Raw genomic sequence first — 25,132 nt, forward strand, 5'->3', positions numbered from 1 at the left:
ATTATTCATTGATATATACAAAAAAAACATACTTTTTAGACAGAATACACACTTTGAGACAGAAGCAGCAGGGCTCAGCAGGAGACCAGGCAGGCTGCAGACAAACTCTGGGTCACAGTGCGTGGGTGGTGGCTCCTCTTCAGCCGAGGCTGCAGGGCAGAATGACACTGGCTCATGTGAGCCATTTCATGATCTCTTAAATAGACCCGCGCCCATGTGTATGCTGGGCCCTTCCTGATGTCATGTGGCAGGGCGGTCCCAGCATCATCTTAACTGCCCACCCTGGTGGATCTGCAGCTGGCCGGATGGGGGCAGCTGCGTGATGCAGCACGTCCATCAGTGGCATGACCCAAGCAGGGCAGGACCCAAAGTTCAAAGCAGCCACTCAAAGACATGTTGGCTGGCTGGCTGCATCACGCATCACGCAGCCCTGTATATTCCCTAGCGCCAGCGGGCAGTTTAAATTATGTAACTTCTGACCCCCCAGCCACAAGACGTCAGGCAGGGTGGTACCAAAGTTCAAAGCAGCCACTCAGACACGCTGGCTGCATCACGCAGCCGCTCTCATCTGGCCGCCGCGGCTGTATATTCACTAGGGCGGGCAGTTTAGATGATGTTGGGACCGCTCTATCCCAACAGCATTTAAACTGCTCGCCCGCGCTAGTGAATATACAGCTGCGGCGGCCAGATGGGAGCGTCATGTGGCACTGGCAGGGTGGGGCGACACAGCATGATTCAAGCCGCCTGCAGCTGCGGACCCGCAGGTGACCATCTAAACCTTCAGCCAGCGTGGCGATGACAGAAAAAAAAAAAACGCATTATAATGGGAGCAATTCATGGACCCCCTGGAGCCCCGGGCGGTAGCCCAGATTGCCCTCATTATATTCCGCCTATGGCTATACTTCTGCTGCAGCTGGGGCTGCTCTCCCTACTCAGACAGACATCTCCTTTCTTGTCATCATAATCTATACTGTGCCATAGCCACAGCTGCCAGTGCCACTACCATAGACATCCACATATCTCCTTCCTGTCTATTGTGTACTGCAACTATACTGTACTACCTCTGGGAACACTACAATGTGCCGGATAAATAAACCTGAAACTTTTCTTGAAAAAGGTATGATGTTTGCATGGCTTTTTAATAAGCCATTGATTCTTTGCTTTCCAAACAGCAAACCTGTTGTTGTTCCGAAAGAAAGGATAATTTGTACATGGCTTGTTAAAAAGTCATTGTATGTTTATTTTCCAAGCAGAAAACCTATTACTGATCTGCAAAAAAGGAAAACTTTTGGACGGCATGTTAAAAAGCCATTTTTATATAGCAAGCTTAATACTGCTCCCCAAAAAGGGATAATACTCGGAAGGCTTATTAAAAAGCTATTGATTCTTCATTTTCAAAGCAACAAACCTGTTGCTACTCATCGAAAATGAATAGTTTTTACATCACAGCTTGCTCTTTGTATTCTGCCTGTGTATAAACAGAAGCAAGCCAGGCTTTTGCCCCCAACAAGGGACAGTTGTTAAATCAGTTTTACATTATAAAAAGCAATACAAATCTGTCAGTGAAGTGTGTTATTAAACAGCCTGTTTCTTACCACCGATTACCATCTGTTTACCCATAGCCATATACAGAACAGACCAAAAGTTTGGACACACCTTCTCATTCAAAGATTTTTCTGTATTTTCAGGACTATGAAAATTGTACATTCACACTGAAGGCATCAAAACTATGAATTAACACATGTGGAATTATATACTTAACAAAAAAGTGTGAAACAACTGAAAATATGTCTTATATTCTAGGTTCATCAAAGTAGCCACCTTTTGCTTTGATGACTGCTTTGCACACTCTTGGCATTCTCTTGATGAGCTGCAAGAGGTAGTCACCCGAAAAGGTTTTCCAACAATCTTGAAGGAGTTCCCAGAGATGCTTAGTACTTGTTGGCCCTTTTGCCTTCACTCTGCGGTCCAGCTCAACCCAAACCATCTCGATTGGGTTCAGGTCTGGTGATTGAGGAGGCAAGGTCATCTGGAAGAGCACCCCATCACTCTCCTACTTGGTCAAATAGCCCTTACACAGCCTGGAGGTGTGGTTGGGGTCATTGTCCTGTTGAAAAATAAATGATGGTCCAACTAAACGCAAACCGGATGGAATAGCATGCCGCTGCAAGATGCTGTGGTAGCCATGCTGGTTCACTATGCCTTCAATTTTGAATAAATCCCCAACAGTGTCACCAGCAAAGCATCCCCACACCATCACACCTCCTCCTCCATGCTTCACGGTGGGAACCAGGCATGTAGAGTCCATCCGTTCACCTTTTCTGCGTCGCACAAAGACACAGTGGTTGGAACCAAAGATCTCAAATTTGGACTCATCAGACCAAAGCACAGATTTCCACTGGTCTAATGTCCATTCCTTGTGTTCTTTAGCCCAAACAAGTCTCTTCTGCTTGTTCCCTGTCCTTAGCAGTGGTTTCCTAGCAGCTACATTACCATGAAGGCCTGCTGCACAAAGTCTCCTCTTAACAGTTGTTGTAGAGATTAGTGTTGAGCCACCCCCGTAGTGTTCGGGTTCGGTTCGTCGAACACCGGGATGTTCGAGGAACTGTTCGTCGAACTGTTCGTCGAACACCTTAGAACACCGTCGAACACCGTTAAAACCAATGGCAGGAAAACAAAAACACATAGAAACACATAGAAAACACCTTCAAAGGTGTCCAAAAGCTGACAAACTGCTCAGAAGACGCTTTCTTTAAAAAAGCCGGCTGGCAATTCAGCAGCGGCATACACCGGTACCCGACAATTTAGACAAGAAGGAATAGAGCCTCGCACATAGATTAGATAGATAGAAACATGTCAGTCACATATATATGAAGTACAGTGACAGTGTTGCTTACTGTACTTGTCATTTAGTGTAAAGGATTTATTAAAAAATATAATAGTGTTTTCATGCACTGTCTCTTTAAAAAAGCCGGACGGCAATTCAGCATCTGTACCTGACAATTTATAACAGACAGAATAGAGCTTCACACATAGATTAGATAGATAGAAACATGTCAGTCACATATATATGAAGTACAGTGATAGTGTTGGTTACTGTACTTGTCATTTAGTATTAAAATAAAGGATTTATTATTAAAAAAAATTGGCGTGGGGTTCCCCTTAATTTTAGTCTCTAGCGGAGGTTAAGCAGACAGCTGGGGCAGATGTTTGAAGCCTGGGAAGGGGGTAATACCCACGGAGCTTCCCAGGCTACTAATATCAGCCCCCAGCTGAATACATAGCCTTTACTAGCTATTAAAATGGGGGACCCCCCCAAAAAAATGACGTGGGGTCCCCCCTAATTTAATAGCTAGCAAAGGCTAGGCAGACAGCTGGGGGCTGATATTAATAGCCCAGGAAGGGAGCCATGAATATTGGCCCCCTCCCAGGCTAGAAACACCAGCCGTCAGCCGCCCCAGAAATGGCGCATTCATAGGATGCGCCAATTCTGGCACTTAGCCTCGCACTTCCAGGCTGCCCTGTAGCGGTGGCAGGGGGTAATAGGGCTGGGGATGATGTCAGCTTATAATGCCAGCTGACATCAAGCCCAGGTTAGTAATGGAGAGGCGTCTATAAGACACCCCCATTACTAACCCCATAGTCAAAGTTAAAAGAAAACACAAACACCCAGAATAAAGTCCTTTAATTGAAATAAAGACACAATCCTTTATTGTTCTAAATTAAACCATACTTACCATCACGCCCATTCCAGCTGAAGCCAACGATCTCCTGCAATAAAAGAAAAATAATAAAGCAACATCATCCTTACCTTTCCATGGTTCCCACGACAGCTTCAGCTCTGCTACATCGAGATGACAGGCTGGACCGCAGCAGAACGCTGCCATCCAGCCTGTCATCCCGCAGACACTGAGAAGAGCAGGCTTGCTTGCGCTCTGCAGTGTCTGGCTGTGACGGCATAAAGATGAGACGAGTTCATGTCCAATGAACTCAGCTCACCTCCTGCACGTCACTGACAGCGTGGGAGAATTCTCCTGCACTTAGCGCTTCAGTGTGAGAATTCTCCCACGCTGAAGCGCTGAGTGCAGGAGAATTTTCCCACGCTGTCAGTGACGTGCATAAGGTGAGCTCATGTCCAATGAACTCAGCTCACCTCCTGCACGTCACTGACAGCGTGGGAGAATTCTCCTGCACTCAGCGCTTCAGTGTGAGAATTCTCCCACGCTGAAGCGCTGAGTGCAGGAGAATTTTCCCACGCTGTCAGTGACGTGCATGAGGTGAGCCGAGTTCATTGGACATTAACTCGGCTCATCTGGATGCCCTCACAGAGAGACACTGTGGAGCGCAAGCAAGCCTGCGCTTCTCAGTGTCTGCGGGATGACAGGCTGGATGGCAGCGTTCTGCTGCGGTCCAGCCTGTCATCTCGATGTAGCAGAGCTGAAGCTGTCATGGGAACCATGGAAAGGTAAGGATGATGTTGCTTTATTATTTTTCTTTTATTTCAGGAGATCGTTGGCTTCAGCTGGAATGGGCGTGACGGTAAGTATAGTTTAATTTGGAACAATAAAGAATTGTGTGTTTATTTCAATTAAAGGACTTTTTTCTGGGTGTTGTGTTTTTTTTAAATACTTTACTAGAAATTCATGGTGGTCATGTCTAATATTGGCGTGACCCCATGAATTTTGGGCTTAGGGCCAGCTGATAATGCCAAGCTGGCCCTAACCCCTTTATTACCCAGTGAGCCACCGCATCAGGGCCCTGGATGAGTTGGGTACAGCGCCAGAAGATGGCGCTTCTATGAACGCGCCATTTTCCGGGGTGGCTGCGGACTGCAATTTGCAGCGGGGGTGGCCCAGAAAGCTTGGGCCTCCCTGCGCTGCGGATTCCAGCCCCCAGCTGCCTAGTTGTACCTGGCTGGACACAAAAACAGGGCGAAGCCCCACGTCAATTTTCTTTAAATTATTTCATGAAATAATTAAGAAAAAAAGGGCTTCCCTATATTGTTGTGTCCGGCCAGGTACAAATAGGCAGCTGGTGGTTGGGGGCAGCCCGTTCCTGCCTGCTGCACCTGACTGGACACAAATATAGTGCGAAGCCCCACGTCAATTTTTTTTAATTATTTCATGAATTTCCTGAAATAATTTAAAAAAATTGAAGTGGGGTTTCGCACTATATTTGTGTCCAGCCAGGTACAGCAGGCAGGAATGGGCTGCCCCCAACCACCAGCTGCCTATTTGTACCTGGCCGGACACAACAATATAGGGAAGGCCTTTTTTCTTAATTATTTCATGAAATAATTAAAAAAAAAATACGTGGGGCTTCGCCCTATTTTTGTGTCCAGCCAGGTACAACTAGGCAGCTGGGGGCTGGAATCTGCAGCGCAGGGAGGCCCAAGCTTTCTGGGCCCCCCCCCGCTGCAAATTGCAGTCCGCAGTCACCCCGGAAAATGGCGCGTTCATAGATTCTGTGCGAGGCTCTATTCCTTCTTGTCTAAATTGTCGGGTACCGGTGTATGCCGCTGCTGAATTGCCGGCCGGCTTTTTTAAAGAAAGCGTCTTCTGAGCAGTTTGTCAGCTTTTGGACACCTTTGAAGGTGTTTTCTATGTGGTTCTATGTGTTTTTGTTTTCCTGCCATTGGTTTTAACGGTGTTCGACGGTGTTCTAAGGTGTTCGACGAACAGTTCCTCGAACATCGCGGTGTTCGACGAACCGAACCGAACCCGAACACTACGGGGGTGGCTCAACACTAATCTCTACAACAACTGTTAAGAGGAGACTTTGTGCAGCAGGCCTTCATGGTAATGTAGCTGCTAGGAAACCACTGCTAAGGACAGGGAACAAGCAGAAGAGACTTGTTTGGGCTAAAGAACACAAGGAATGGACATTAGACCAGTGGAAATCTGTGCTTTGGTCTGATGAGTCCAAATTTGAGATCTTTGGTTCCAACCACCGTGTCTTTGTGCGACGCAGAAAAAGTGAACGGATGGACTCTACATGCCTGGTTCCCACCGTGAAGCATGGAGGAGGAGGTGTGATGGTGTGGGGATGCTTTGCTGGTGACACTGTTGGGGATTTATTCAAAATTGAAGGCATAGTGAACCAGCATGGCTACCACAGCATCTTGCAGCGGCATGCTATTCCATCCGGTTTGCGTTTAGTTGGACCATCATTTATTTTTCAACAGGACAATGACCCCAACCACACCTCCAGGCTGTGTAAGGGCTATTTGACCAAGTAGGAGAGTGATGGGGTGCTCTTCCAGATGACCTTGCCTCCTCAATCACCAGACCTGAACCCAATCGAGATGGTTTGGGTTGAGCTGGACCGCAGAATGAAGGCAAAAGGGCCAACAAGTACTAAGCATCTCTGGGAACTCCTTCAAGATTGTTGGAAAACCTTTTCGGGTGACTACATCTTGAAGCTCATCAAGAGAATGCCAAGAGTGTGCAAAGCAGTCATCAAAGCAAAAGGTGGCTACTTTGAAGAACCTAGAATATAAGACATATTTTCAGTTGTTTCACACTTTTTTGTTAAGTATATAATTCCACATGTGTTAATTCATAGTTTTGATGCCTTCAGTGTGAATGTACAATTTTCATAATCATGAAAATACAGAAAAATCTTTAAATGAGAAGGTGTGTCCAAACTTTTGGTCTGTACTGTATGTTAATATCACTTTGACATTAATAAGGCTGTGTTTGCATTAAAAAAGCTCAAAATGGGTTGAATATAGTCCTAGGAAACTTCATAGTGTTATTCGGTTTTTGTCAGGACAGTTTGAGGCTTCGCAGCATTTGCAATGTGTGGTGAATCAATTCACTGAAAAAATCTAATTTTTGGGAACTCCGACTATCTTCAGGTCAGCAAAAACAGTCTTTAAAGTATAGAGCCTGCTTGTGCTGCTTCTTCCTTACCTAAGTAACTGAATGGCTGACTGAATGGGCAAACACTTGGCAGATGAGGTTTAATGTAGATACATGTAGAGTAATGCACCTAGGACTGGTAATCCTATAGCTGCATAAACATTAAATGGGAGTATACTCAGGACTACAGAACAGGAGAAGGACCTGAGTATTCGGGTTACAAGTAAGCTGAGCAGCAGTACTCAATGTCAAGCAGCAAATAAGATTTTAGAATGTATAAAAAGAGAAATAGAATCCTGCAATCCCAATGTATTATTACCCCTTTATAAATCACTGGATTATGGGATTCAGTTTTGGGCTCCATATTTTAAAAAGGATATTCAGCAGTTAGAGTCAGTTCAAAGGCGAGCAACTAGATTATTACAAGGGATGGAAGGCCTCTCATATGATGAGAGGTTGAAAAAGTTGAGCTTGTTTAGCTTAGAAAAACGAAGCCTCAGCGGGGATCTCATTTACATGTATAAATATATGTGTGGTCAGTACAAAGGATTAGCACATGACTTATTCCTTCCAAAGTCCATACTAAGGACCAGGGTCACTCATTACGGGTGGAAGATAGGCAATTCCGGCTCCTCAACAGGAAAGGGTTCTTTACAGTCGGAGCAGTTGGACTGTGGAATGCCCTACCCAAGAGGTAGTAATGGCCAACACAATATAACAGCTTTCAAAAAAGGTCTGGACGATTTCCTCGATAGACATAACATTGTGGGTTACTGTTAAATTAGACAAAATGTTACACCTATAGTAGTATATTTAGTACGGTAATATTAATTACATAACTAGTATCATAATTAGGTTTGATCCAGGGTTCTAGGACTGATCGCCTTTTCTCGGGGTCAAGAAGGAATTTTTCTCCGTAATTCAAATTGGCTGAATGTGTCCTGGGGTTTTTGCCTTCTTCTGGATCAACAGATTTATGCATAGGTGTCAGGGAAGTATTGAGGAATATTGAAAATGTTCTTCCATATTTCCCTGACCTAGATATTGACCATTCTTCCCCTTTTGCCCAGCACAAAGCCCCAATTAACACAGCCATGAGTAAGAGCTTACACAAACATATGGCAGCCAAGAGGTGCCACCAAGCTAACTAAAATGTAAATGTATTTCCTCTTAACACAGGCCTGAGATAGATTGACACCAGAATAGCAGACTGCAGCTATGCGATGTGTGGTCTCTAAATGAAGATAAAATCATAATAGAAAATATCATATCACTTTTGGGCTTCTGGGATCAACGAGTGATGAGTTATTGCAGAAGTTACTGTTTTTAATAAAAATGTACATGCTGGAGACCGGCCCACATGATGACACCACAGGGGTCGTGTGGACATATCTCCCCTTAGGGACACATGGACAATGCAAAAGCACTCATTGCCAGGGGGGGGGGGCATAAGTATTATAAGTAACGGGTCGCATTCGATAACGCTCAAATCAACTGGGGAGCCCCTCCTCCACCTATGCGGATTCGTCCCTGCAAACTGTATAGTGTAAGTCGTCTTCTTTTATCCTGTTTATTTTATGTAACTGCTTATGTATTTTAACCCCTTAAGGACCCTGTGATTTTCCGTTTTTGCATTTTCGTTTTTTGCTCCCCTTGTTCCCAGAGCCATAGCGATTTTATTTTTTGGTCAATATGGCCGTGTGAGGGCTTATTTTTTGCGGGATGAGTGGTACTTTTGAAAGACATTACTGGTTTTACCATATCAGGTACGGGAAAACGGGTAAAAAATTCCAAGTGTGGTGAAATTACAAAAAAAGTGCAATACCACAGATGTTTTTTTTTCTTACCACGTTCACTGAATGCTAAAACTGACCTGCCAATCTTATTCTCCAGGTCATTGCGAGTTTGTAGATACCAAACATGTACAGGTTCTTTTTTATATAAGTGGTAAAAATAAATTCCAAAATTTGCTAAAAAGAAAAAAATGGCGCTATTTTCCAAGACCCGTAGCATCTCCATTTTTCTGGATCTAGAGCGGAGTGGGGCTTATTTTTTGCGTGCTGAGCTGAAGTTTTTATTGATACTATTTTGGGGTAGATCCGATGTTTTGATCGCCCGTTAGTGCAATGTAGCGGCGACCAAAAAAAATAATTCTGGCGTTTAGGATTTTTTTCTCATCACGCCGTTTACCGATCGAATTAAATCTTTTTTTATATTGATAGATCGGGCGATTCTGAACGCGGCGATACCAAATATGTGTATGTGGTTGTTTTTTTTATTATTTTATTTTGAATGGGGTAAAAGGGGGGTGATTTAAACTTTTATATATTTTTGAATTTTTTAAATATTTTTAAAAACATTTTTTTTCACTTTTTGCATGCTTCTCTAGTTTCCATAGGAGACTAGAAGCAGCACTTGTCTGATCGCCTCTGCTACATAGATGTGATGAGCAGAAATGCTCCTGTGCTATGAGCGCTGACCACTAGGTGGCGCTCATAGCAATCAGCACATGACAACCACTGGGGTCTGCTGCAGACCCAGGGTTGTCATGCCTACCCATCAGTGACCCGAGATCACGTGACGGGATCACCAATGGGCGTGGTAAGTGACTCGCTTCCGGCGCGGCGATGTTAAATGCCGCTGTCAGAGATTGACAGCGGCATTTAACATGTTAACAGCCGTGAGTGGATTGCGATTCCACCCGCGGCTGTTGCGGGCACATGTCAGTTGTAAGAATCAGCTGACATGTGCCTGGTTCAGTGCGGGCTCACCGCCGGAGCCCGCGCTGTCAGGAGGTAACAGCCTGGTGAGTACTAATATGCTACAGTATATAAAGGGGTTAATGTCTCCTTTGTACCATCCTTGTGTATATTTTTCCTAAACACTGCCCCCCTTTTGGATTAAATATAAAATTTAATAGTTCTGTTTCTTTTGTCCTGTAATCGTTCCCTCCCCTGAAGCTATATACGCTACCAAAATGCAGGCGTCCGCCCAGACCTGTATTATATTTCAAATCTGGACGGTGGTGGCAGAGAATAATAATAATCGGGCTATCGTAAAGCTGACAGTGACGGTACGGGGGCTTAAGCACGGATTCCATGCGTTGGAATCCCGAGGTGTGACGCCACACTCTCACTGGTCGCTTGCCGATATCCACGTAGCGAGTAGTCTGGATCGTATGCTTGCGATTCTGGACGAAATACTGACAGCGTGACGACACGGCGAGATATTGTGTGATCTCTTCGATGTCGTCCCTGTGTGGTGATCCCTGAATTCATTTTACATGAAAATGGAAAATTTTCAACCAAGAATGTGCTGAATGGATTGAATTATAGTATTATTAGGAATGTCATTTAGAGAATTGCATTCAGGAGAATCACTACTGTGCATATAATTGTTATAAGCCAAGTCAACATTCAAAAATGTAATAATCATTAATTTTTCCATCAACACATAAACTCTTTATTTATTTTATCTGTTTCAAATAACTACATTGCACAAGTTTTTCTATTTTTTTCGTTATTTTTTATTTTAGAAGGGAGAGACCATCATCCCAAATAATGTTTCTGTCATAATTGAATCCGATGGAAGTTTGCTCTTGTCTTCTCCAGGAGGAGAGGATTCTGCAGAATACTCTTGCACTGCAGTGAACGCTGCAGGTTATGCAGCCCGGAAAGTCCAACTTACAGTTTATGGTAAGCAGTAAATCATTACCACATACTGTACATAATTGATACTATGCCAGTTATGCTAAACCTGTCACATGAGCACAATTTTAACATTTTTCATCATTCATGTGACTGCTGCAGCCAATCATTTGCTTCAGTGGTGACATTTGCATGTACAACACATCACCACTAAGGCCAGTGTTTGGCTGCAGCAGTCACATGAATGATTAATTAGATTTTACTACTTCAGTATTGGCAGGAACTGCCTCAATTTATAATCCGTGAGTTAGTAAACTATATTATATAAAAAAATGTCTGTTGCAAACACGTCTTTAACCATGGATGCCTAAGCTATTGCAATGTCCTGCACATGGGGTAAGCTACATAGTGAATGAGAAGTACTATACAACATTTCTTATTAGAGGTATTTGCTAATATTATTAGTATTATTATTACACCTACTACATATTGGGATAGGATCTTGGAGATGGAAATACCCCTTTAAGGACATTAGGATAGGAAATCAATATAAGATCATGGGGTCCCTTGCTAATCAGCTGTTATCACCTGCTTCAAGTAATAGGATCTCATGAGCAGTACCCGACAGCAGCCACTAATCAGTATGATGGTGCAGCAGAGGATCCACTTAGTACAGTGTTTACATCTGACCGCTGCAGCTGATCACTGCCAGTCCCAGGTCAAACCCTCAATGATCTGCTATTGATGATATCATAGTTGTGGAGATCACCTTCATTTACAGCTATGGGGTGACATAGTCAATAGGAAAGTGTCATAATCTTCTTGCTTGTTAATATGGAGACACATACTGTAAGTCGCGGTAAAAGCTGAAGAGAAAAATATCGGGATATTTTTAATTGGCAATTTGAAATGTTGCATCATTTTTCTTTTTGAATACATGAGATCTATATAAATAATTGGTTGCGTACGAGGATACAGTCTTTTAAGCTTTTTAAAGAATGAATGTAATTTTTTTTTAATATTTGGCCTCGCATAAACAGAATAACTTCATAGCTCACATCTCTAAAATATCACTTATTTACAATACATTATTATGAATAACAATTTTAAAATACGTCATTTTCATGCAAACAATTTCCTAAACGGCAAGTCTTGTTTTTCTTTTAGTAAAACCACGATTTGTAAAGTCAGATATATTAGGAGTTTCCAAAAGTATAACGGAAATATATGTAAAAGTCGGTGATAACGTGATACTTCCATGTGAGGTAAAAAGTGTCCCACCACCATTTATAACATGGGCAAAGGAGACGCAGCTGATTTCACCATTTTCCCAGAGGTATAGTAATATATTTCATCTTTTATTTGCATGTAATAATGAGCAGAAAGAGACTGATCCACTAAGGAGCATTTTTAATCAGTGTGATAATATTATTGGGTCACTATTGAGTAGCAATGTGAAGGTTTGGCTGCACTATACAGTAGGGTAATATTATTAAGTTATTTTATGGTACTAATATGTGGTCTTGGTGAAAAGGTATTATTAATTAGCAATATGGTGGCATTTTGGATAATTATACTGTGGTAATATGTGGCTATAGTTGGTATACATGCAATGTGCTACTATACAATGCTTTGCTGGGTCGGATTGTGGTGTTTGAGGCCCACAGGGGGAATTGACCCTCGGAGCCCACCCTACAGCTATATGCAAATACCTGTTGGTCATTATCCCCGTTATAGCGGAGCGTCGACTGTAAAACACAGGCGGCTCCTGCACATCTGCTGTGTGCCACTATAACTGGGATGTACAATTATGCTAGTTTGCATTAAAGGGTTCTTTGATGAAAATAAGTTATCACCGATCCACAGGTAAGGTAGGTGATAAGTGATAACTTATTGATCGGTGGAATCCGAGCATTGGAAATCGCACCAATTGGAAGAATGGGGAACTTTAATCCCTGACAGGGCACTTTTATCCCCATTTTAAAATAGAGCAACAGATGGGATGTCTGACCAGAGCTCCATTCTTCCTCTTTGGGGGCTTGAATATTGCTCCATACAGAATAATGGGCCCCACATATTACTCCATACAGTATAATGAGCCCCATATATTGCACCATACAGTATAATGGGCCCCATATATTGCACCATACAGTATAATGGGCCCATATATTGCTCCATACAGTATATAATGGCCCATATATAATGCTCCATACAGTATATAATGGCCCCATATATTGCTCCATACAGTATATAATGGCCCCCATATATTGCTCCATACAGTATATAATGGGACCTATATATTGCTCCATACTGCATAATGGGCCCCATATATTGCTCAATACAGTATAATGATCCCATATAGTTTATAATTGGCCCCATATATTGCGCCAAACAGTATAATGGCCCCATATATATAATGGGCCCCATATATTGTTCCATACAGTATATACTGGGCCTCATATATTGCTCCACAGTAAAATGCCTCCATATAGTATATAATGGGCCTCATATATTGCTCCATACAGTATAATGGCTCCATATAGTATATAATGGGCCCCATGTATTACTTCATACAGTATAATGGCCCCATATAATATATAATGAGCCCCATATATTGTTCCATACATTATATAATTGGCCCCATAAATTGCTCCATACAGTATAATGGCCCCATAGAGTATATAATGGGCCCCATATATTGCTCCATGCAATTTACAGTACAGACCAAAAGTTTGGACACACCTTCTCATTTAAAGATTTTTCTGTATTTTCATGACTTTGAAAATTGTACATTCACACTGCAGGCATCAAAACTATGAATTAACACATGTGGAATTATATACTTAACAAAAAAGTGTGAAATAACAGAAAATATGTCTTATATTCTAGGTTCTTCAAAGTAGCCATCTTTTGCTTTGATGACTGCTTTGCACACTCTTGGCATTCTCTTGATGAGCTTCAAGAGGTAGTCACCGGAAATGGTTTTCACTTCACAGGTGTGCCTTGTCAGGCTTAATAAGTGGGATTTCTTGCCTTATAAATGGGGTTGGGACCATCAGTTGTGTTGTGCAGAAGTCAGGTGGATACACAGCTGATAGTCCTACTGAATAGACTGTTAGAATTTGTATTATGGCAAGAAGAAAGCAGCTAAGTAAAGAAAAACGAGAGGCCATCATTACTTTAAGAAATGAAGGTCAGTCAGTCTGAAAAATTGGGCAAGCTTTGAAAGTGTCCCCAAGTACAGTTGCAAAAACCATCAAGCACTACAAAGAAACTGGCTCACATGAGGACCACCCCAGGAAGGAACACCAAGAGTCACCTTTGCTTCTGAGGATAAGTTTATCCGAGTCACCAGCCTCAGAAATCGCAGGTTAACAGCAGCTCAGATTAGAGACCAGGTCAATGCCACACAGAGTTCTAGCAGCAGACACATCTCTACAACAACTGTTAAGAGGAGACTTTGTGCAGCAGGCCTTCATGGTAAAATAGGAGCTAGGAAACCACTGCTAAGGACAGGCAACAAGCAGAAAAGACTTGTTTGGGCTAAAGAACACAAGGAATGGACATTAGACCAGTGGAAATCTGTGCTTTGGTCTGAGGAGTCCAAATTTGAGATCTTTGGTTCCAACCACTGTGTCTTTGTGCGACGCAGAAAAGGTGAACGGATGGACTCTACATGCCTGGTTCCCACCTTGAAGCATGGAGGAGAAGGTGTGATGGTGTGCGGGTGCTTTGCTGGTGACACTGTTGGGGATTTATTCAAAATTGAAGGCATACTGAACCAGCATGGCTACCACAGCATCTTGCAGCGGATGCTATTCCATCCGGTTTGCGTTTAGTTGGACCATCATTTATTTTTCAAGAGGACAATGACCCCAAACACACCTCCAGGCTGTGTAAGGGCTATTTGACCAAGAGGGAGAGTGATGGGGTGCTACGTCAGATGATCTGGCCTCCACAGTCACCAGACCTGAACCCAATCGAGATGGTTTGGGGTGAGCTGGACCGTAGAGTGAAGGCAAAAGGGCCAACAAGTGCTAAGCATCTCTAGGAACTCCTTCAAGATTGTTGGAAGACCATTTCCGGTGACTACCTCTTGAAGCTCATCAAGAGAATGCCAAGAGTGTGCAAAGCAGTCATCAAAGCAAAAGGTGGCTACTTTGAAGAACCTAGAATATGAGACATATTTTCAGTTGTTTCACACTTTTTTGTTAAGTATATAATTACACATGTGTTAATTCATAGTTTTGATGCCTTCAGTGTGAATGTACAATTTTCAAAGTCATGAAAATACAGAAAAATCTTTAAATGAGAAGGTGTGTCCAAACTTTTGGTCTGTACTGTATACTGGGCCACATATATTGCTCCATACATTATAATGGCCCCATATAGTATATAATGGGCCCCATTTATTGCTCCATACAGTATAATGGCCCCATATGTCATATAATGGGCCCCATATATTGCTCCATACAGTATAATGGCCCCATATACTATATAATATCTCCATAAATTGCTCCATGCAGTATAATGGCCCGATATAATGCTGCATATATAAAAAAAAATCAAATACTCACCTGCCCCGTTCCCTGCAGATCCAGTATCCTCAGCGCGTCTTTTAACTCTGCAGTGCTCAGGTCAGAGGGTGCGCTGTAATGTTGTCATGGCGCCCTCTGCCCTGACACGTCAGAGTCAGGAGACGCGGAAGACACTGGAGCTGTAGGAAATGAGGAGAGGTAAGTATTTGAGATGGGGGAGGGGTCAAGAGTGGGAGGGGCCGAGGGTGGGCCCCATAGCTTGCCATCGTTCCCCCCTCCCTGGGCCACAGTACTTGCCTACTTGCACGGGGTGGTGATGCCGGCCAAGGTCATTGCGGCGGGTGAGGGCCCCTAAAAACTTTTTTTTACCTTTTCCTTCTCCTCTCTGGGGCCCACCAGGCATGTCACCGGTACCCCGCCAGGCCAGTCCGACCCTGGTTGCATGTATATCAACTAATACCCAGTTCATTTCTTTCAATTTTGCTTTAAGTTTTTTCACTTAGTGTTGGTCAGGGTGATCCCTCCCTCTCTTTGAGCTGGACATTACATTTATATAGCTTCCCATAGCTGGTCATTCCCATGATGTAATTTTTGACATAGGGCAAGGTTTTAATACAAAATAGCAGACAAAAAAGGCAAATTGGACATAATTTCACACAAAGTCTCAAAACTGGGCCTGATAAAATTGTTGGCACCCTGAACTTAATATTTGGTTCCACACCCTTTGGAATAAATAATTGTGTAATCAATCACTTCCTATAACCATTAACAAGCTTTTTACACCTCTCAACTTGAATTTTGGGCCACTCTTCTCTTGCAAACTGCTCCAGATCTGTTATATTTGAAGAGTGCCTTCTCCCAACAGCAATTTTAAGATCTCTTCACAGGTGTTCAATGGGATTTAGATGCGGACACATTGATGGCCACTTCAGAACTCCCCAGTGCTTTATTTCGATCTATTTCTCTCTGCCGGAGACTTCGCCGTACACTTCAACAACAAGATTGACAAAATCAGTCAAGTCTTTACTACTCAACCACCACAACCCCTATGTATACCAGACCACTGCCCTCCCCCACTTAACTTTCCTCCCCACCATCACAGAAGCAGAACTTACTCATCTCCTCTCCAAATCACACCTCACCAATTGTGCACTTGACCCCATCCCACTTCCTCCCCAACCTCACCACCACACTTATTCCAGCCCTAACCCATCTCTTCAACTTATCATTAACTACTGGTACCTCCCCATCTGCTTTCAAACATGCCACAATTACATCCATCCTGAAGAAGCCATCCCTCGACCCGACCTCTACTTTCAGCCATAGGCCCACATCACTGCTCCCGTTTGCCTCCAAACTCCTCGAAAAGCATGTCCACACTGTACTTTCCTCCCACCTCTCACCTATCCTACTCTTTGACAACCTTCAATCCAGCTTCCATCCCAACCATTCCACCAAAACTGCTTTAACCGAAATCACCAATGACTTTCTCACTGCTAAAGCTTACAGACATTTCTCTATACTCCTCCCTCTAGATCTGTCCTCTGCCTTTGACACAGTTGACCACTCCCTTCTTCTACAGATCCTTTTTTCCCTTGGTATCACAGACCTTGCCCTCATACCTCTCTTACCACACATTTAGCGTCTCCCATTCCCACACTACCTCTTCATCCCATCCTCTCTCTGTCGGAGTCCCTTAAGGCTCTGTCTTAGGACCTCTACTTTTCTCTATTTATACCTTTGGCCTGGAACAACTCATAAAATCAAATAGCTTCAATTATCATCTATACGCTGATGACACTCAGATCTGCCTCTCAGGCCAGATATCACCTCTCTGGTTGCCAGAATCCCGGTGTCTATCAGCCATATCCTGCTTCTTCTCATCTCGCTTCCTAAAGCTAAATTTTGCCAACACTGAATTCATCATCTTTCCTCCTTCTCACCTACCTTCCCTACCTGATCTATCTATCACAATAAATGACATCACGCTTTTCCCTGTACCTGAAGTCCGCTGCCTCAGAGTAACCCTCGACTCTGTCTTATCCTTTAAACCACAAATCCAAGCTCTCGCCACCCCCTGCTGCCTCCAACTCAAACATATTTTCAGAATCCATCCCTTCCTCAACCCTCAATCTACTAAAATAATAGTGCATGCCCCCATCATTTCCCACCTCGACTACTGAAATATCTTCCTCTGTGACCCTCCTGCTATCACTCTCATACCTCTCCAGTCTGTCCTTAACTGCTGCAAGATTAATTAACCTCTCTCCTCGCTATTCCCCTGGTTATCCCAATTCCACAATTTCCATTTCAAACTGCTAACGCCGACCTAAAAAGCTGTCCGTAAAATGTCTCGGTCATATATCTCTGAAATAATCTCCCGATATCTACCCACATGTAATCTCCAATTTTCTCAAGACCTTCTTCTCTCCTCCACTTGCATACATTCCTCACCCAATCACCTGTAAGACTTCAGTGGCCCAACAAGTTTGATTATCCCCTACATTCCCCTACTTTCAAGAGGAACTTGAAAACCCATCTCTTCAGAAAACCTTACAGTCTGCAATGACCCCTCTGCCACCTCGCCACTACCAAAGCCGCCGCTTCACCAACAGCGGAGCTATTGTAACCCCCATACTACTGTCTGCTTCTCCATTATCCTGTAGCATGTAAGCCCACAAGGGCAGGGCTCTCTCCCCTCTGTACCTCTCTGTCACTATTAGTTTGTTCATTGTAATTTTGACTTGTGTTCTGTGTGTAACCCCTTCTCATGTACAGCACCATGAAATCAACGGTGCTGAAAAAATAAACAATAATGATAATAAATAATTTATGAGTGCTTCTTGGAGTATGTTTGGGGTCATTGACCTGCTGGAAGACCCATGACCTAGGATGTAAACTGTAATGCTCGCGCTCAGACTGTTTAGCGTGAGCGTGGATTATTACATGGACTGAGGAGTGCCTGGAGGGGCGTGACTAGGGAAATCACCAAGTTCGACCTCAGTTGTATGGCGGCTTGACGACTCCGTGATCCGAGGAGGGACGAGGGAGGTGAACCAGGTGCTACACCAGGGCAGACCTCGTTCACACGGCTGCTGACCTCAACAAGGTATGCAGGTATTGGCAGATTCGGCTGGTTTGTAGATAAACACTGGCAGGTGCGGGCAAGTCCGACTGGCATACAGGCAGGCAGGTACTGGCAGGCACGGCTGGTATACAGACATGCAGATAGGTGCTGGTGAGCATGGCTGGTATACAGACAGGCACGTAGGTGCAGGCGGGCACAGCTGGTATACAGACAGGCAGGTAGGTGCTGGCGGGCACGGTTGGTATACAGACAGGCAGGTGGACAGACTGGGTAGAGTCCAGTACAGACTGGAATACAGGAATGGATAGGGCCCAGTACAGACTGGAATACAGGAGCAGAATCACAGGTGCGGACAGGAGCGGAATCACAGATACGGAAAGAAGTGGAACAGCAGGTGCGGACAGAAGTGGAACCTCGCAGGCGCAGACAGGGAAGAAATACGGTAGGCACGGGCAGGCAAGGAATACCGCAGGCGTGGTCAGGCAAGGAATACCGCAGGCGTGGTCAGGCAAGGAATACCGCAGGCGCGGTCAGGCAAGGAATACCGCAGGCGCGGTCAGGCTGGGAATACCGCAGGCGCAGTCAGGCAAGGAATATGCACGCTGTTCCTTTAAGAATCAGGAATTGCAGACACGGCCGCCCTAAGCATGCACCAGGAAGCAAGCTCAGCAAGCGGAGGATAAGGAATGCACTGCATGGCCTGGACTGGTAAGTCGGCATCCTTGCATGGTGGGGGATGGAGGGCCATGCAGACACACCACCAGGGATGTTACACAAACCAAGCTTTCTGACACTGGACACTACACTGCGACCTAAAATCCGTTTGGTAATCTTCAGAGTTCATGACGCCTTGCACACAGTCAAGGCACCCAGTGCCAGAGGCAGCGAAACAACCCCAAAACATCTTTAATCCTCCACCATATTTGACTGTAGGTACTGTATTCTTTTCTTTGTAGGTTTCATGCCGTTTCTGGTAAACGGTAGAATGATGTGCTTTACCAAAAAGCTCTATATTGGTCTCTTCTGTCCACAACGATTGCCCAGAATGATTTTGGCTTACTTATGTACATTTTGGCAAACTGTAGTTTAGCTTTTTTATGTCTCTGTGACATCAATGGGGTCCTCCTGGTCTGCTGCCTTAGGGTTTTATTTTGTTCAAAAGTCGACGGATAGTTTGCGCTAACACTGATGCACCTTGAGCCTGCAGGACAGCTTCAATTTCTTTGGAACTTGATAGAGGCTGCTTAACCACCATCCGGACTATCCTTCGTTGCAATATTTCATCAATTTTTCTCTGCCATCGACGGAGATTAGCTACAGTGCCATTGGTTGGAAACTTCTTGATTTTGTTGTGCACCATAGAGAAAGGAAGATGGACTTGTAACCTTGAGATTGTTGATATTGTTTAACAATTTTGGTTCTCAAGTCCTCAGACAGTGCTCTTCTCCTCTTTCTGTTCTCCATGCTTAGTGTGGAACACACAGGCACACAATGCAAACACTGAGTCAACTTCTTCCCTTTTCATCTGGTTTCTGGTGTGGTGTTCATATTACCCACACCTGTTACTTACCACAGTTGAGTGTGAACAAGCATCACACACTGAAAGCAAGGTTGTTTACCCACAATTTTGAAAAACTGCCAACAATTTTGTCTTCCCCAGTTGGGGTTTTGTGTGAGATTATGTCCAATTTGCTTTTTTTTCTGTTTTTTTTGTGTTGTTCCAATACACACAAAGGAAATGAACATGTGTATAACAAAACATGTGTAATTGCAATAATTTTCTGACCATGACTGTACATGCATAATTAATTACCTAAACAACTGTTTCTATGTGTATAAGGTCATGCCAAACTTAACGCCCATTACAATATAGGGCTCTTTATATGAGCGCTTGTAAATACTTTGTCTCATGTTAGCTCCACTTTTTTTCTGGGTGGGATATGACTACAATTGCCATTCTTTCAGCCGCTGGGAAATGGCTGAATATTTCATTCATTCAGATCTAGGATGTGTTATTTGAGTGTTCCCTTTATTTTTTTGAGCAGTGTATATGTATGTATGTATGTATGTATGTATGTATGTATGTATGTATGTATGTATGTATGTATGTATGTATGTATGTATGTATGTATGTATGTATGTATGTATGTATGTATGTATGTATAAAACGGCTTCTCCTTTAAAGATTTTTCTGTATTTTCATGACTATGAAAATTGTACATTCACACTGAAGGCATCAAACTATGAATTAACACATGTGGAATTATGTACTTAACAAAAAAGTGTGAAACAACTGAAAATATATCTTATATTCTAGGTTCTTCAAAGTAGCCACCTTTTGCTTTGATGACTGCTTTGCACACTCTTGGCATTCTCTTGATGAGCTTCAAGAGGTAGTCACCGGAAATGGTTTTCACTTCACAGGTGTGCCTTGTAAGGTTTAGTAAGTGGGATTTCTTGCCTTATAAATGGGGTTGGGACCATCAGTTGTGTTGTGCAGAAGTCAGGTGGATACACAGCTGATAGTCCTACTGAATAGACTGTTAGCTGTTTTTTTCTTGCCATAATACAAATTCTAAGTAAAGAAAAACGAGTGGCCATCATTACTTTAAGAAATGAAGGTCAGTCAGTGCGAAAAATTGGGAAAACTTTGAAAGTGTCCCCAAGTGCAGTTGCAAAAACCATCAAACGCTACAAAGAAACTGGCTCACATGAGGACTGCCCCAGGAAAGGAAGACCAAGAGTCACCTCTGCTTCTGAGGATAAGTTTATCCGAGTCACCAGCCTCAGAAATCGCAGGTTAACAGCAGCTCAGATTAGAGACCAGGTCAATGCCACACAGAGTTCTAGCAGCAGACACATCTCTACAACAACTGTTAAGAGGAGACTTTTTGCAGCAGGCCTTCATGGTAAAATAGCTACTAGGAAACCACTGCTAAGGACAGGCAACAAGCATAAGAGACTTGTTTGGGCTAAAGAACACAAGGAATGGACATTAGACCAGTGGAAATCTGTGCTTTGGTCTGATGAGTCCAAATTTGAGATCTTTGGTTCCAACCACCATGTCTTTCTGCGACGCAGAAAAGGTGAACTGATGGACTCTACATGCCTGGTTCCCACCGTGAAGCATGGAGGAGAAGGTGTGATGGTGTGGGGGTGCTTTGCTGGTGACACTGTTGGGGATTTATTCAAAATTGAAGGCATACTGAACCAGCATGGCTACCACAGAATCTTGCAGCGGCATGCTATTCCATCCGGTTTGCATTTATTTGGACCATCATTTATTTTTCAACAGGACAATGACCCCAAACAAACCTCCAGGCTGTGTAAGGGCTATTTGACCAAGAAGGAGAGTGATGGGGTGCTACACCAGATGACCTGGCCTCCACAGTCACCAGACCTGAACCCAATCGAGATGGTTTGGGGTGAGCTGGACCGCAGAGTGAAGGCAAAAGGGCCAACAAGTGCTAAGCATCTCTGGGAACTCCTTCAAGATTGTTGGAAGACCATTTCCGGTGACTACCTCTTGAAGCTCATCAAGAGAATGCCAAGAGTGTCCAAAGTAGTCATCAAAGCAAAAGGTGGCTACTTTGAAGAACCTAGAATATAAGACATATTTTCAGTTGTTTCACACTTTTTTGTTAAGCATATAATTCCACATGTGTTAATTCATAGTTTTGATGCCTTCAGTGTGAATGTCCAATTTTCATAGTCAAGAAAATACAGAAAAATCTTTAAATGAGAAGGTGTGTCCAAACTTTTGGTCTGTACTGTATATATATTACATGTACATAAATTCTAGAATTATATACAGTATATCAGAGTATGAGTGAGCAAAATAAATAGTTCTATAGTAATAAATTTTGAATTGTAGAAGGGAATTTATAGTATAAATCACATTTTAATTTCTGGTCCTGACTGTTATAGGCACAATATCCTTCCATCAGGTTCAATGAAGATATTTGAGACTAGGGTTACAGACACAGGGATGTATACTTGTGTTGCCACCAATATAGCAGGAAATGTAACGCAGACTGTAAAACTCAATGTTTATGGTAAGTATGGTTTCTTTGCCTTGATTAAACCCTTCATCTAACCATTGAAAAATTATGTCAAATATATAAGACAGGGCCAGGAAGGACAAGAGAATCTGACAAACCTTCGCACAAGGAAGCTGAAAATTAAAACAAAAGTTATATGCAGAAAAATTTAGGCACCGCTCTCTCTCTTTTTCTCAACATGAGAAATGTTTACTCTGACCATTAGTTTTTTGCATTGTAACCAAATTGTGAAAAAATGACTAAAAGTAATTTCTATATCTGTATCACATACTGAGATTTATATTTCTGCTTTAAAAAGGCCATTGTTACTGATACAAAGTCAATGCAGACTGACCCCAATGGTATATGGTGGTAGCACAACTACAACATCCACTCACACCCTCGATTGATGCTTAGCATTATAAATGCACACAAAATGATCTATTGGAAGGTGCCAGTAACACAATTCCTCTGTGATTAGATTCTACATGTTCAGACCCCTATTGCCGGTAGTATGTTGTGCATTTGGTTTTCAGTGAATTGCTTTTGATTTTAGCATAGGGATTTACAAGACAAGGGTGACCTTGATGTGGGTTGTAAGCTTCCATAATTTGGCCACTATATCATCTCTTGCCATATATTTATCACTTTAGTAGGCTGCAGTTATGGCTTGTGATGTTATGGGCGAATGAGGTGTCATTATTTGCTGGGGTTATGGTGGCTGAGCATGTCTCCTGAGCTAATAGTAGGAGTGTGAGTTGATCTAATAGTATGGACTTGACTAACAGTATAAACTGGCACCATGTTACTGGCACCTCATAAGCTTCATTTGTGCATCCCTGATAGGTGTGTGAGTACCTGTGCTACCTCCATCATACATCATTGGGGCCTGCCTCATCCTGTAGTATTTTAACCTTCTATTACTAAGCATGAGTGTTTTATAGACAGTTTCCATAATTTCTCAGCCTTCTACAAATTTTAATCATAGAAATGCCAACGTAAAACTAAAATTCAGCATCAGTCACCTTGCAGTTTTGGAATGTTACATAAAAACATACACTCAAAAAGATATTGTATTTAGATCAGGCAAAATACCAAGGGAAATGGATTGTGTTGTTACCATTTTTACTGGTCTTATGTTATGCTTTTTAATTGCTTTTATGTTGTATTCTTAAGTCCCACCAAAAATCCAGAGAGGTCCTAAAGTCATAAGAGCAAATGTTAATCAAAGTTTTGAAATCTCGTGCTCAAGCAATGGCATACCACTACCCACAACAAGCTGGTATAAGGATGGAAGAATCCTAGGACTGAATCCAAGACTAAAGGATACCACGTTCAGAGTGGATAGCGCAGAACTTTCTGATGCAGGCCTGTATACATGCATTGCTAGTAACATTATTGGCCAAGACGAGGCAAATGTAACAGTTGAGATTCAAGGTAAGGCAATTATGACAATTTCGACTAATCATTACCTGGTTTCTTAGTTGTAATGACTTTTTGGTATACTATTCCATTGTAGCACCTCCTTCTTTGTCCAACCTGGAACCTCCTTATGATAAAACAAACCAGGAAAGAGTTTCCAATCAATGGGTTGCATTTCCTTGCCCGGCAAAAGGTATAAATCAGTTGATTTTTTCATTTGTTGCACTACTCTTAAAAATCATTCATATTTAGTTAAAATAGTTTTCAATTGTTTGTTAATAGTGGTGAGCCCAAGTGCCCATGACTTGAGTTTGCCAAGAGTGCTTGGGATGCACCGAGTATCACGGGTGCTTGAGTGACATGTTTGAGTCCCCATGGCGGCATGTTTCGCAGCTGTTAGACATCCACAAAACATGCTGGGATTGCCCGTGTTTGTCAGGCCATCCCTGTATGTTTGTAGCTGTTTAAAAGCCGTGAAACATGCGGCTGTGGGGACTCGAACATGTCACTCATGATACTCGGTGCATACCCGAGCACCCTAGGCAAACTCGAGAAACAAGCACTTACACTCATCACTATTTGTTAACAATATTTATTTTTCTGTTGAGGTTATTTGCATAAAAGAAATCTTTAATGTAGTTACAGTATTTTTCTGCTTGATATTACCTTATTACCCTTCTCTGTTGGAATCTTGTCCATAATGTAACGGGTCTGGGAGGCGGAACCTCTGAGCTACTATACAAGGGGGCGGTCCTTGTAAGGGAGCGGGTGGCGACCAGGCAGGCAGTCACAGCAGGTGACCTGGACAGTCTCTGGAAGAACGGGCAGGAGATCACGGCAAGTGACCGGGGCAGTCTCTGGATGAACGGGCAGATGGTCACGGCAAGTGACCGGGGCAGTCTCTGGGTAAAGGGTTGGTACGACCTGTGGCGGCTGAAGGTAGACGTGAGCTCCCAGGTGAGCAGGCGAGAGTCTCTGGATAAACGGGTGGTCACAGCATGTGACGGCGGAGCCTCCAGGAAGACCAACAGACAGGCGGCAGATGAGCGCTCCCAGGTGAGCGGGCAGAAGTCTCTGGACAGGCGGGTGGTCACAGCACGTGATGGCAGAGCCTCCAGGTAGGCTAGCAGACAGGCAGCAGATGAGCGCTCCCAGGTGAGCGGGCAGGAGTCACTGGACAGGCAGGTGGTCACAGCACGTGACGGCGGAGCCTCCAGGTAGGTTAGCAGGCAGGTAGCAGATGTGCGCTCCCAGGTGAGCGGGCAAGCTGGTCCATAGACAGACTGACAGGAGTTGGAAGGCAGACCGTCGGACCTCAGGCAAACAGGCAGGTAGCTGATGTGCGCTCCCAGGTGAGCGGGCAAGCTGGTCCTTAGACAGACTGACAGGAGTTGTAAGGCAGACCGTCGGACCTCAGGCTAGCAGGCAGGTAGCAGAATATCAGGCAGGAATAAGACAGCAAGCTGGCAGGTAACTTGCAACGGGACCTGAGGGCTGAAGCAGAGTAGAGAACAGTGCAACAACATTGCTCGGG

General features: G+C 43.5%; 1 protein-coding gene across 3 annotated transcripts in view; it reads left to right on the plus strand.

Annotated features, from left to right (window-relative positions):
• The window catches only part of HMCN1 (hemicentin 1), a 924,522-nt gene that overhangs the window by 293,732 nt on the left and 605,658 nt on the right, over positions 1-25,132 (plus strand). For all 3 annotated transcript variants that reach the window (XM_073642974.1, XM_073642975.1, XM_073642976.1), the window contains exons 21-25: positions 10,399-10,558; positions 11,678-11,846; positions 22,064-22,191; positions 23,353-23,613; positions 23,696-23,791. In XM_073642974.1, coding sequence (XP_073499075.1) covers positions 10,399-10,558; positions 11,678-11,846; positions 22,064-22,191; positions 23,353-23,613; positions 23,696-23,791 — 814 coding nt within the window. The remainder of the gene's footprint in view (positions 1-10,398; positions 10,559-11,677; positions 11,847-22,063; positions 22,192-23,352; positions 23,614-23,695; positions 23,792-25,132) is intronic.

The sequence above is a fragment of the Phyllobates terribilis genome, unplaced genomic scaffold, assembly GCF_046119375.1.
Source record: "Phyllobates terribilis strain yellow unplaced genomic scaffold, ASM4611937v1 Scaffold_8__6_contigs__length_399053987, whole genome shotgun sequence".
Taxonomy (NCBI): domain Eukaryota; kingdom Metazoa; phylum Chordata; class Amphibia; order Anura; family Dendrobatidae; genus Phyllobates; species Phyllobates terribilis.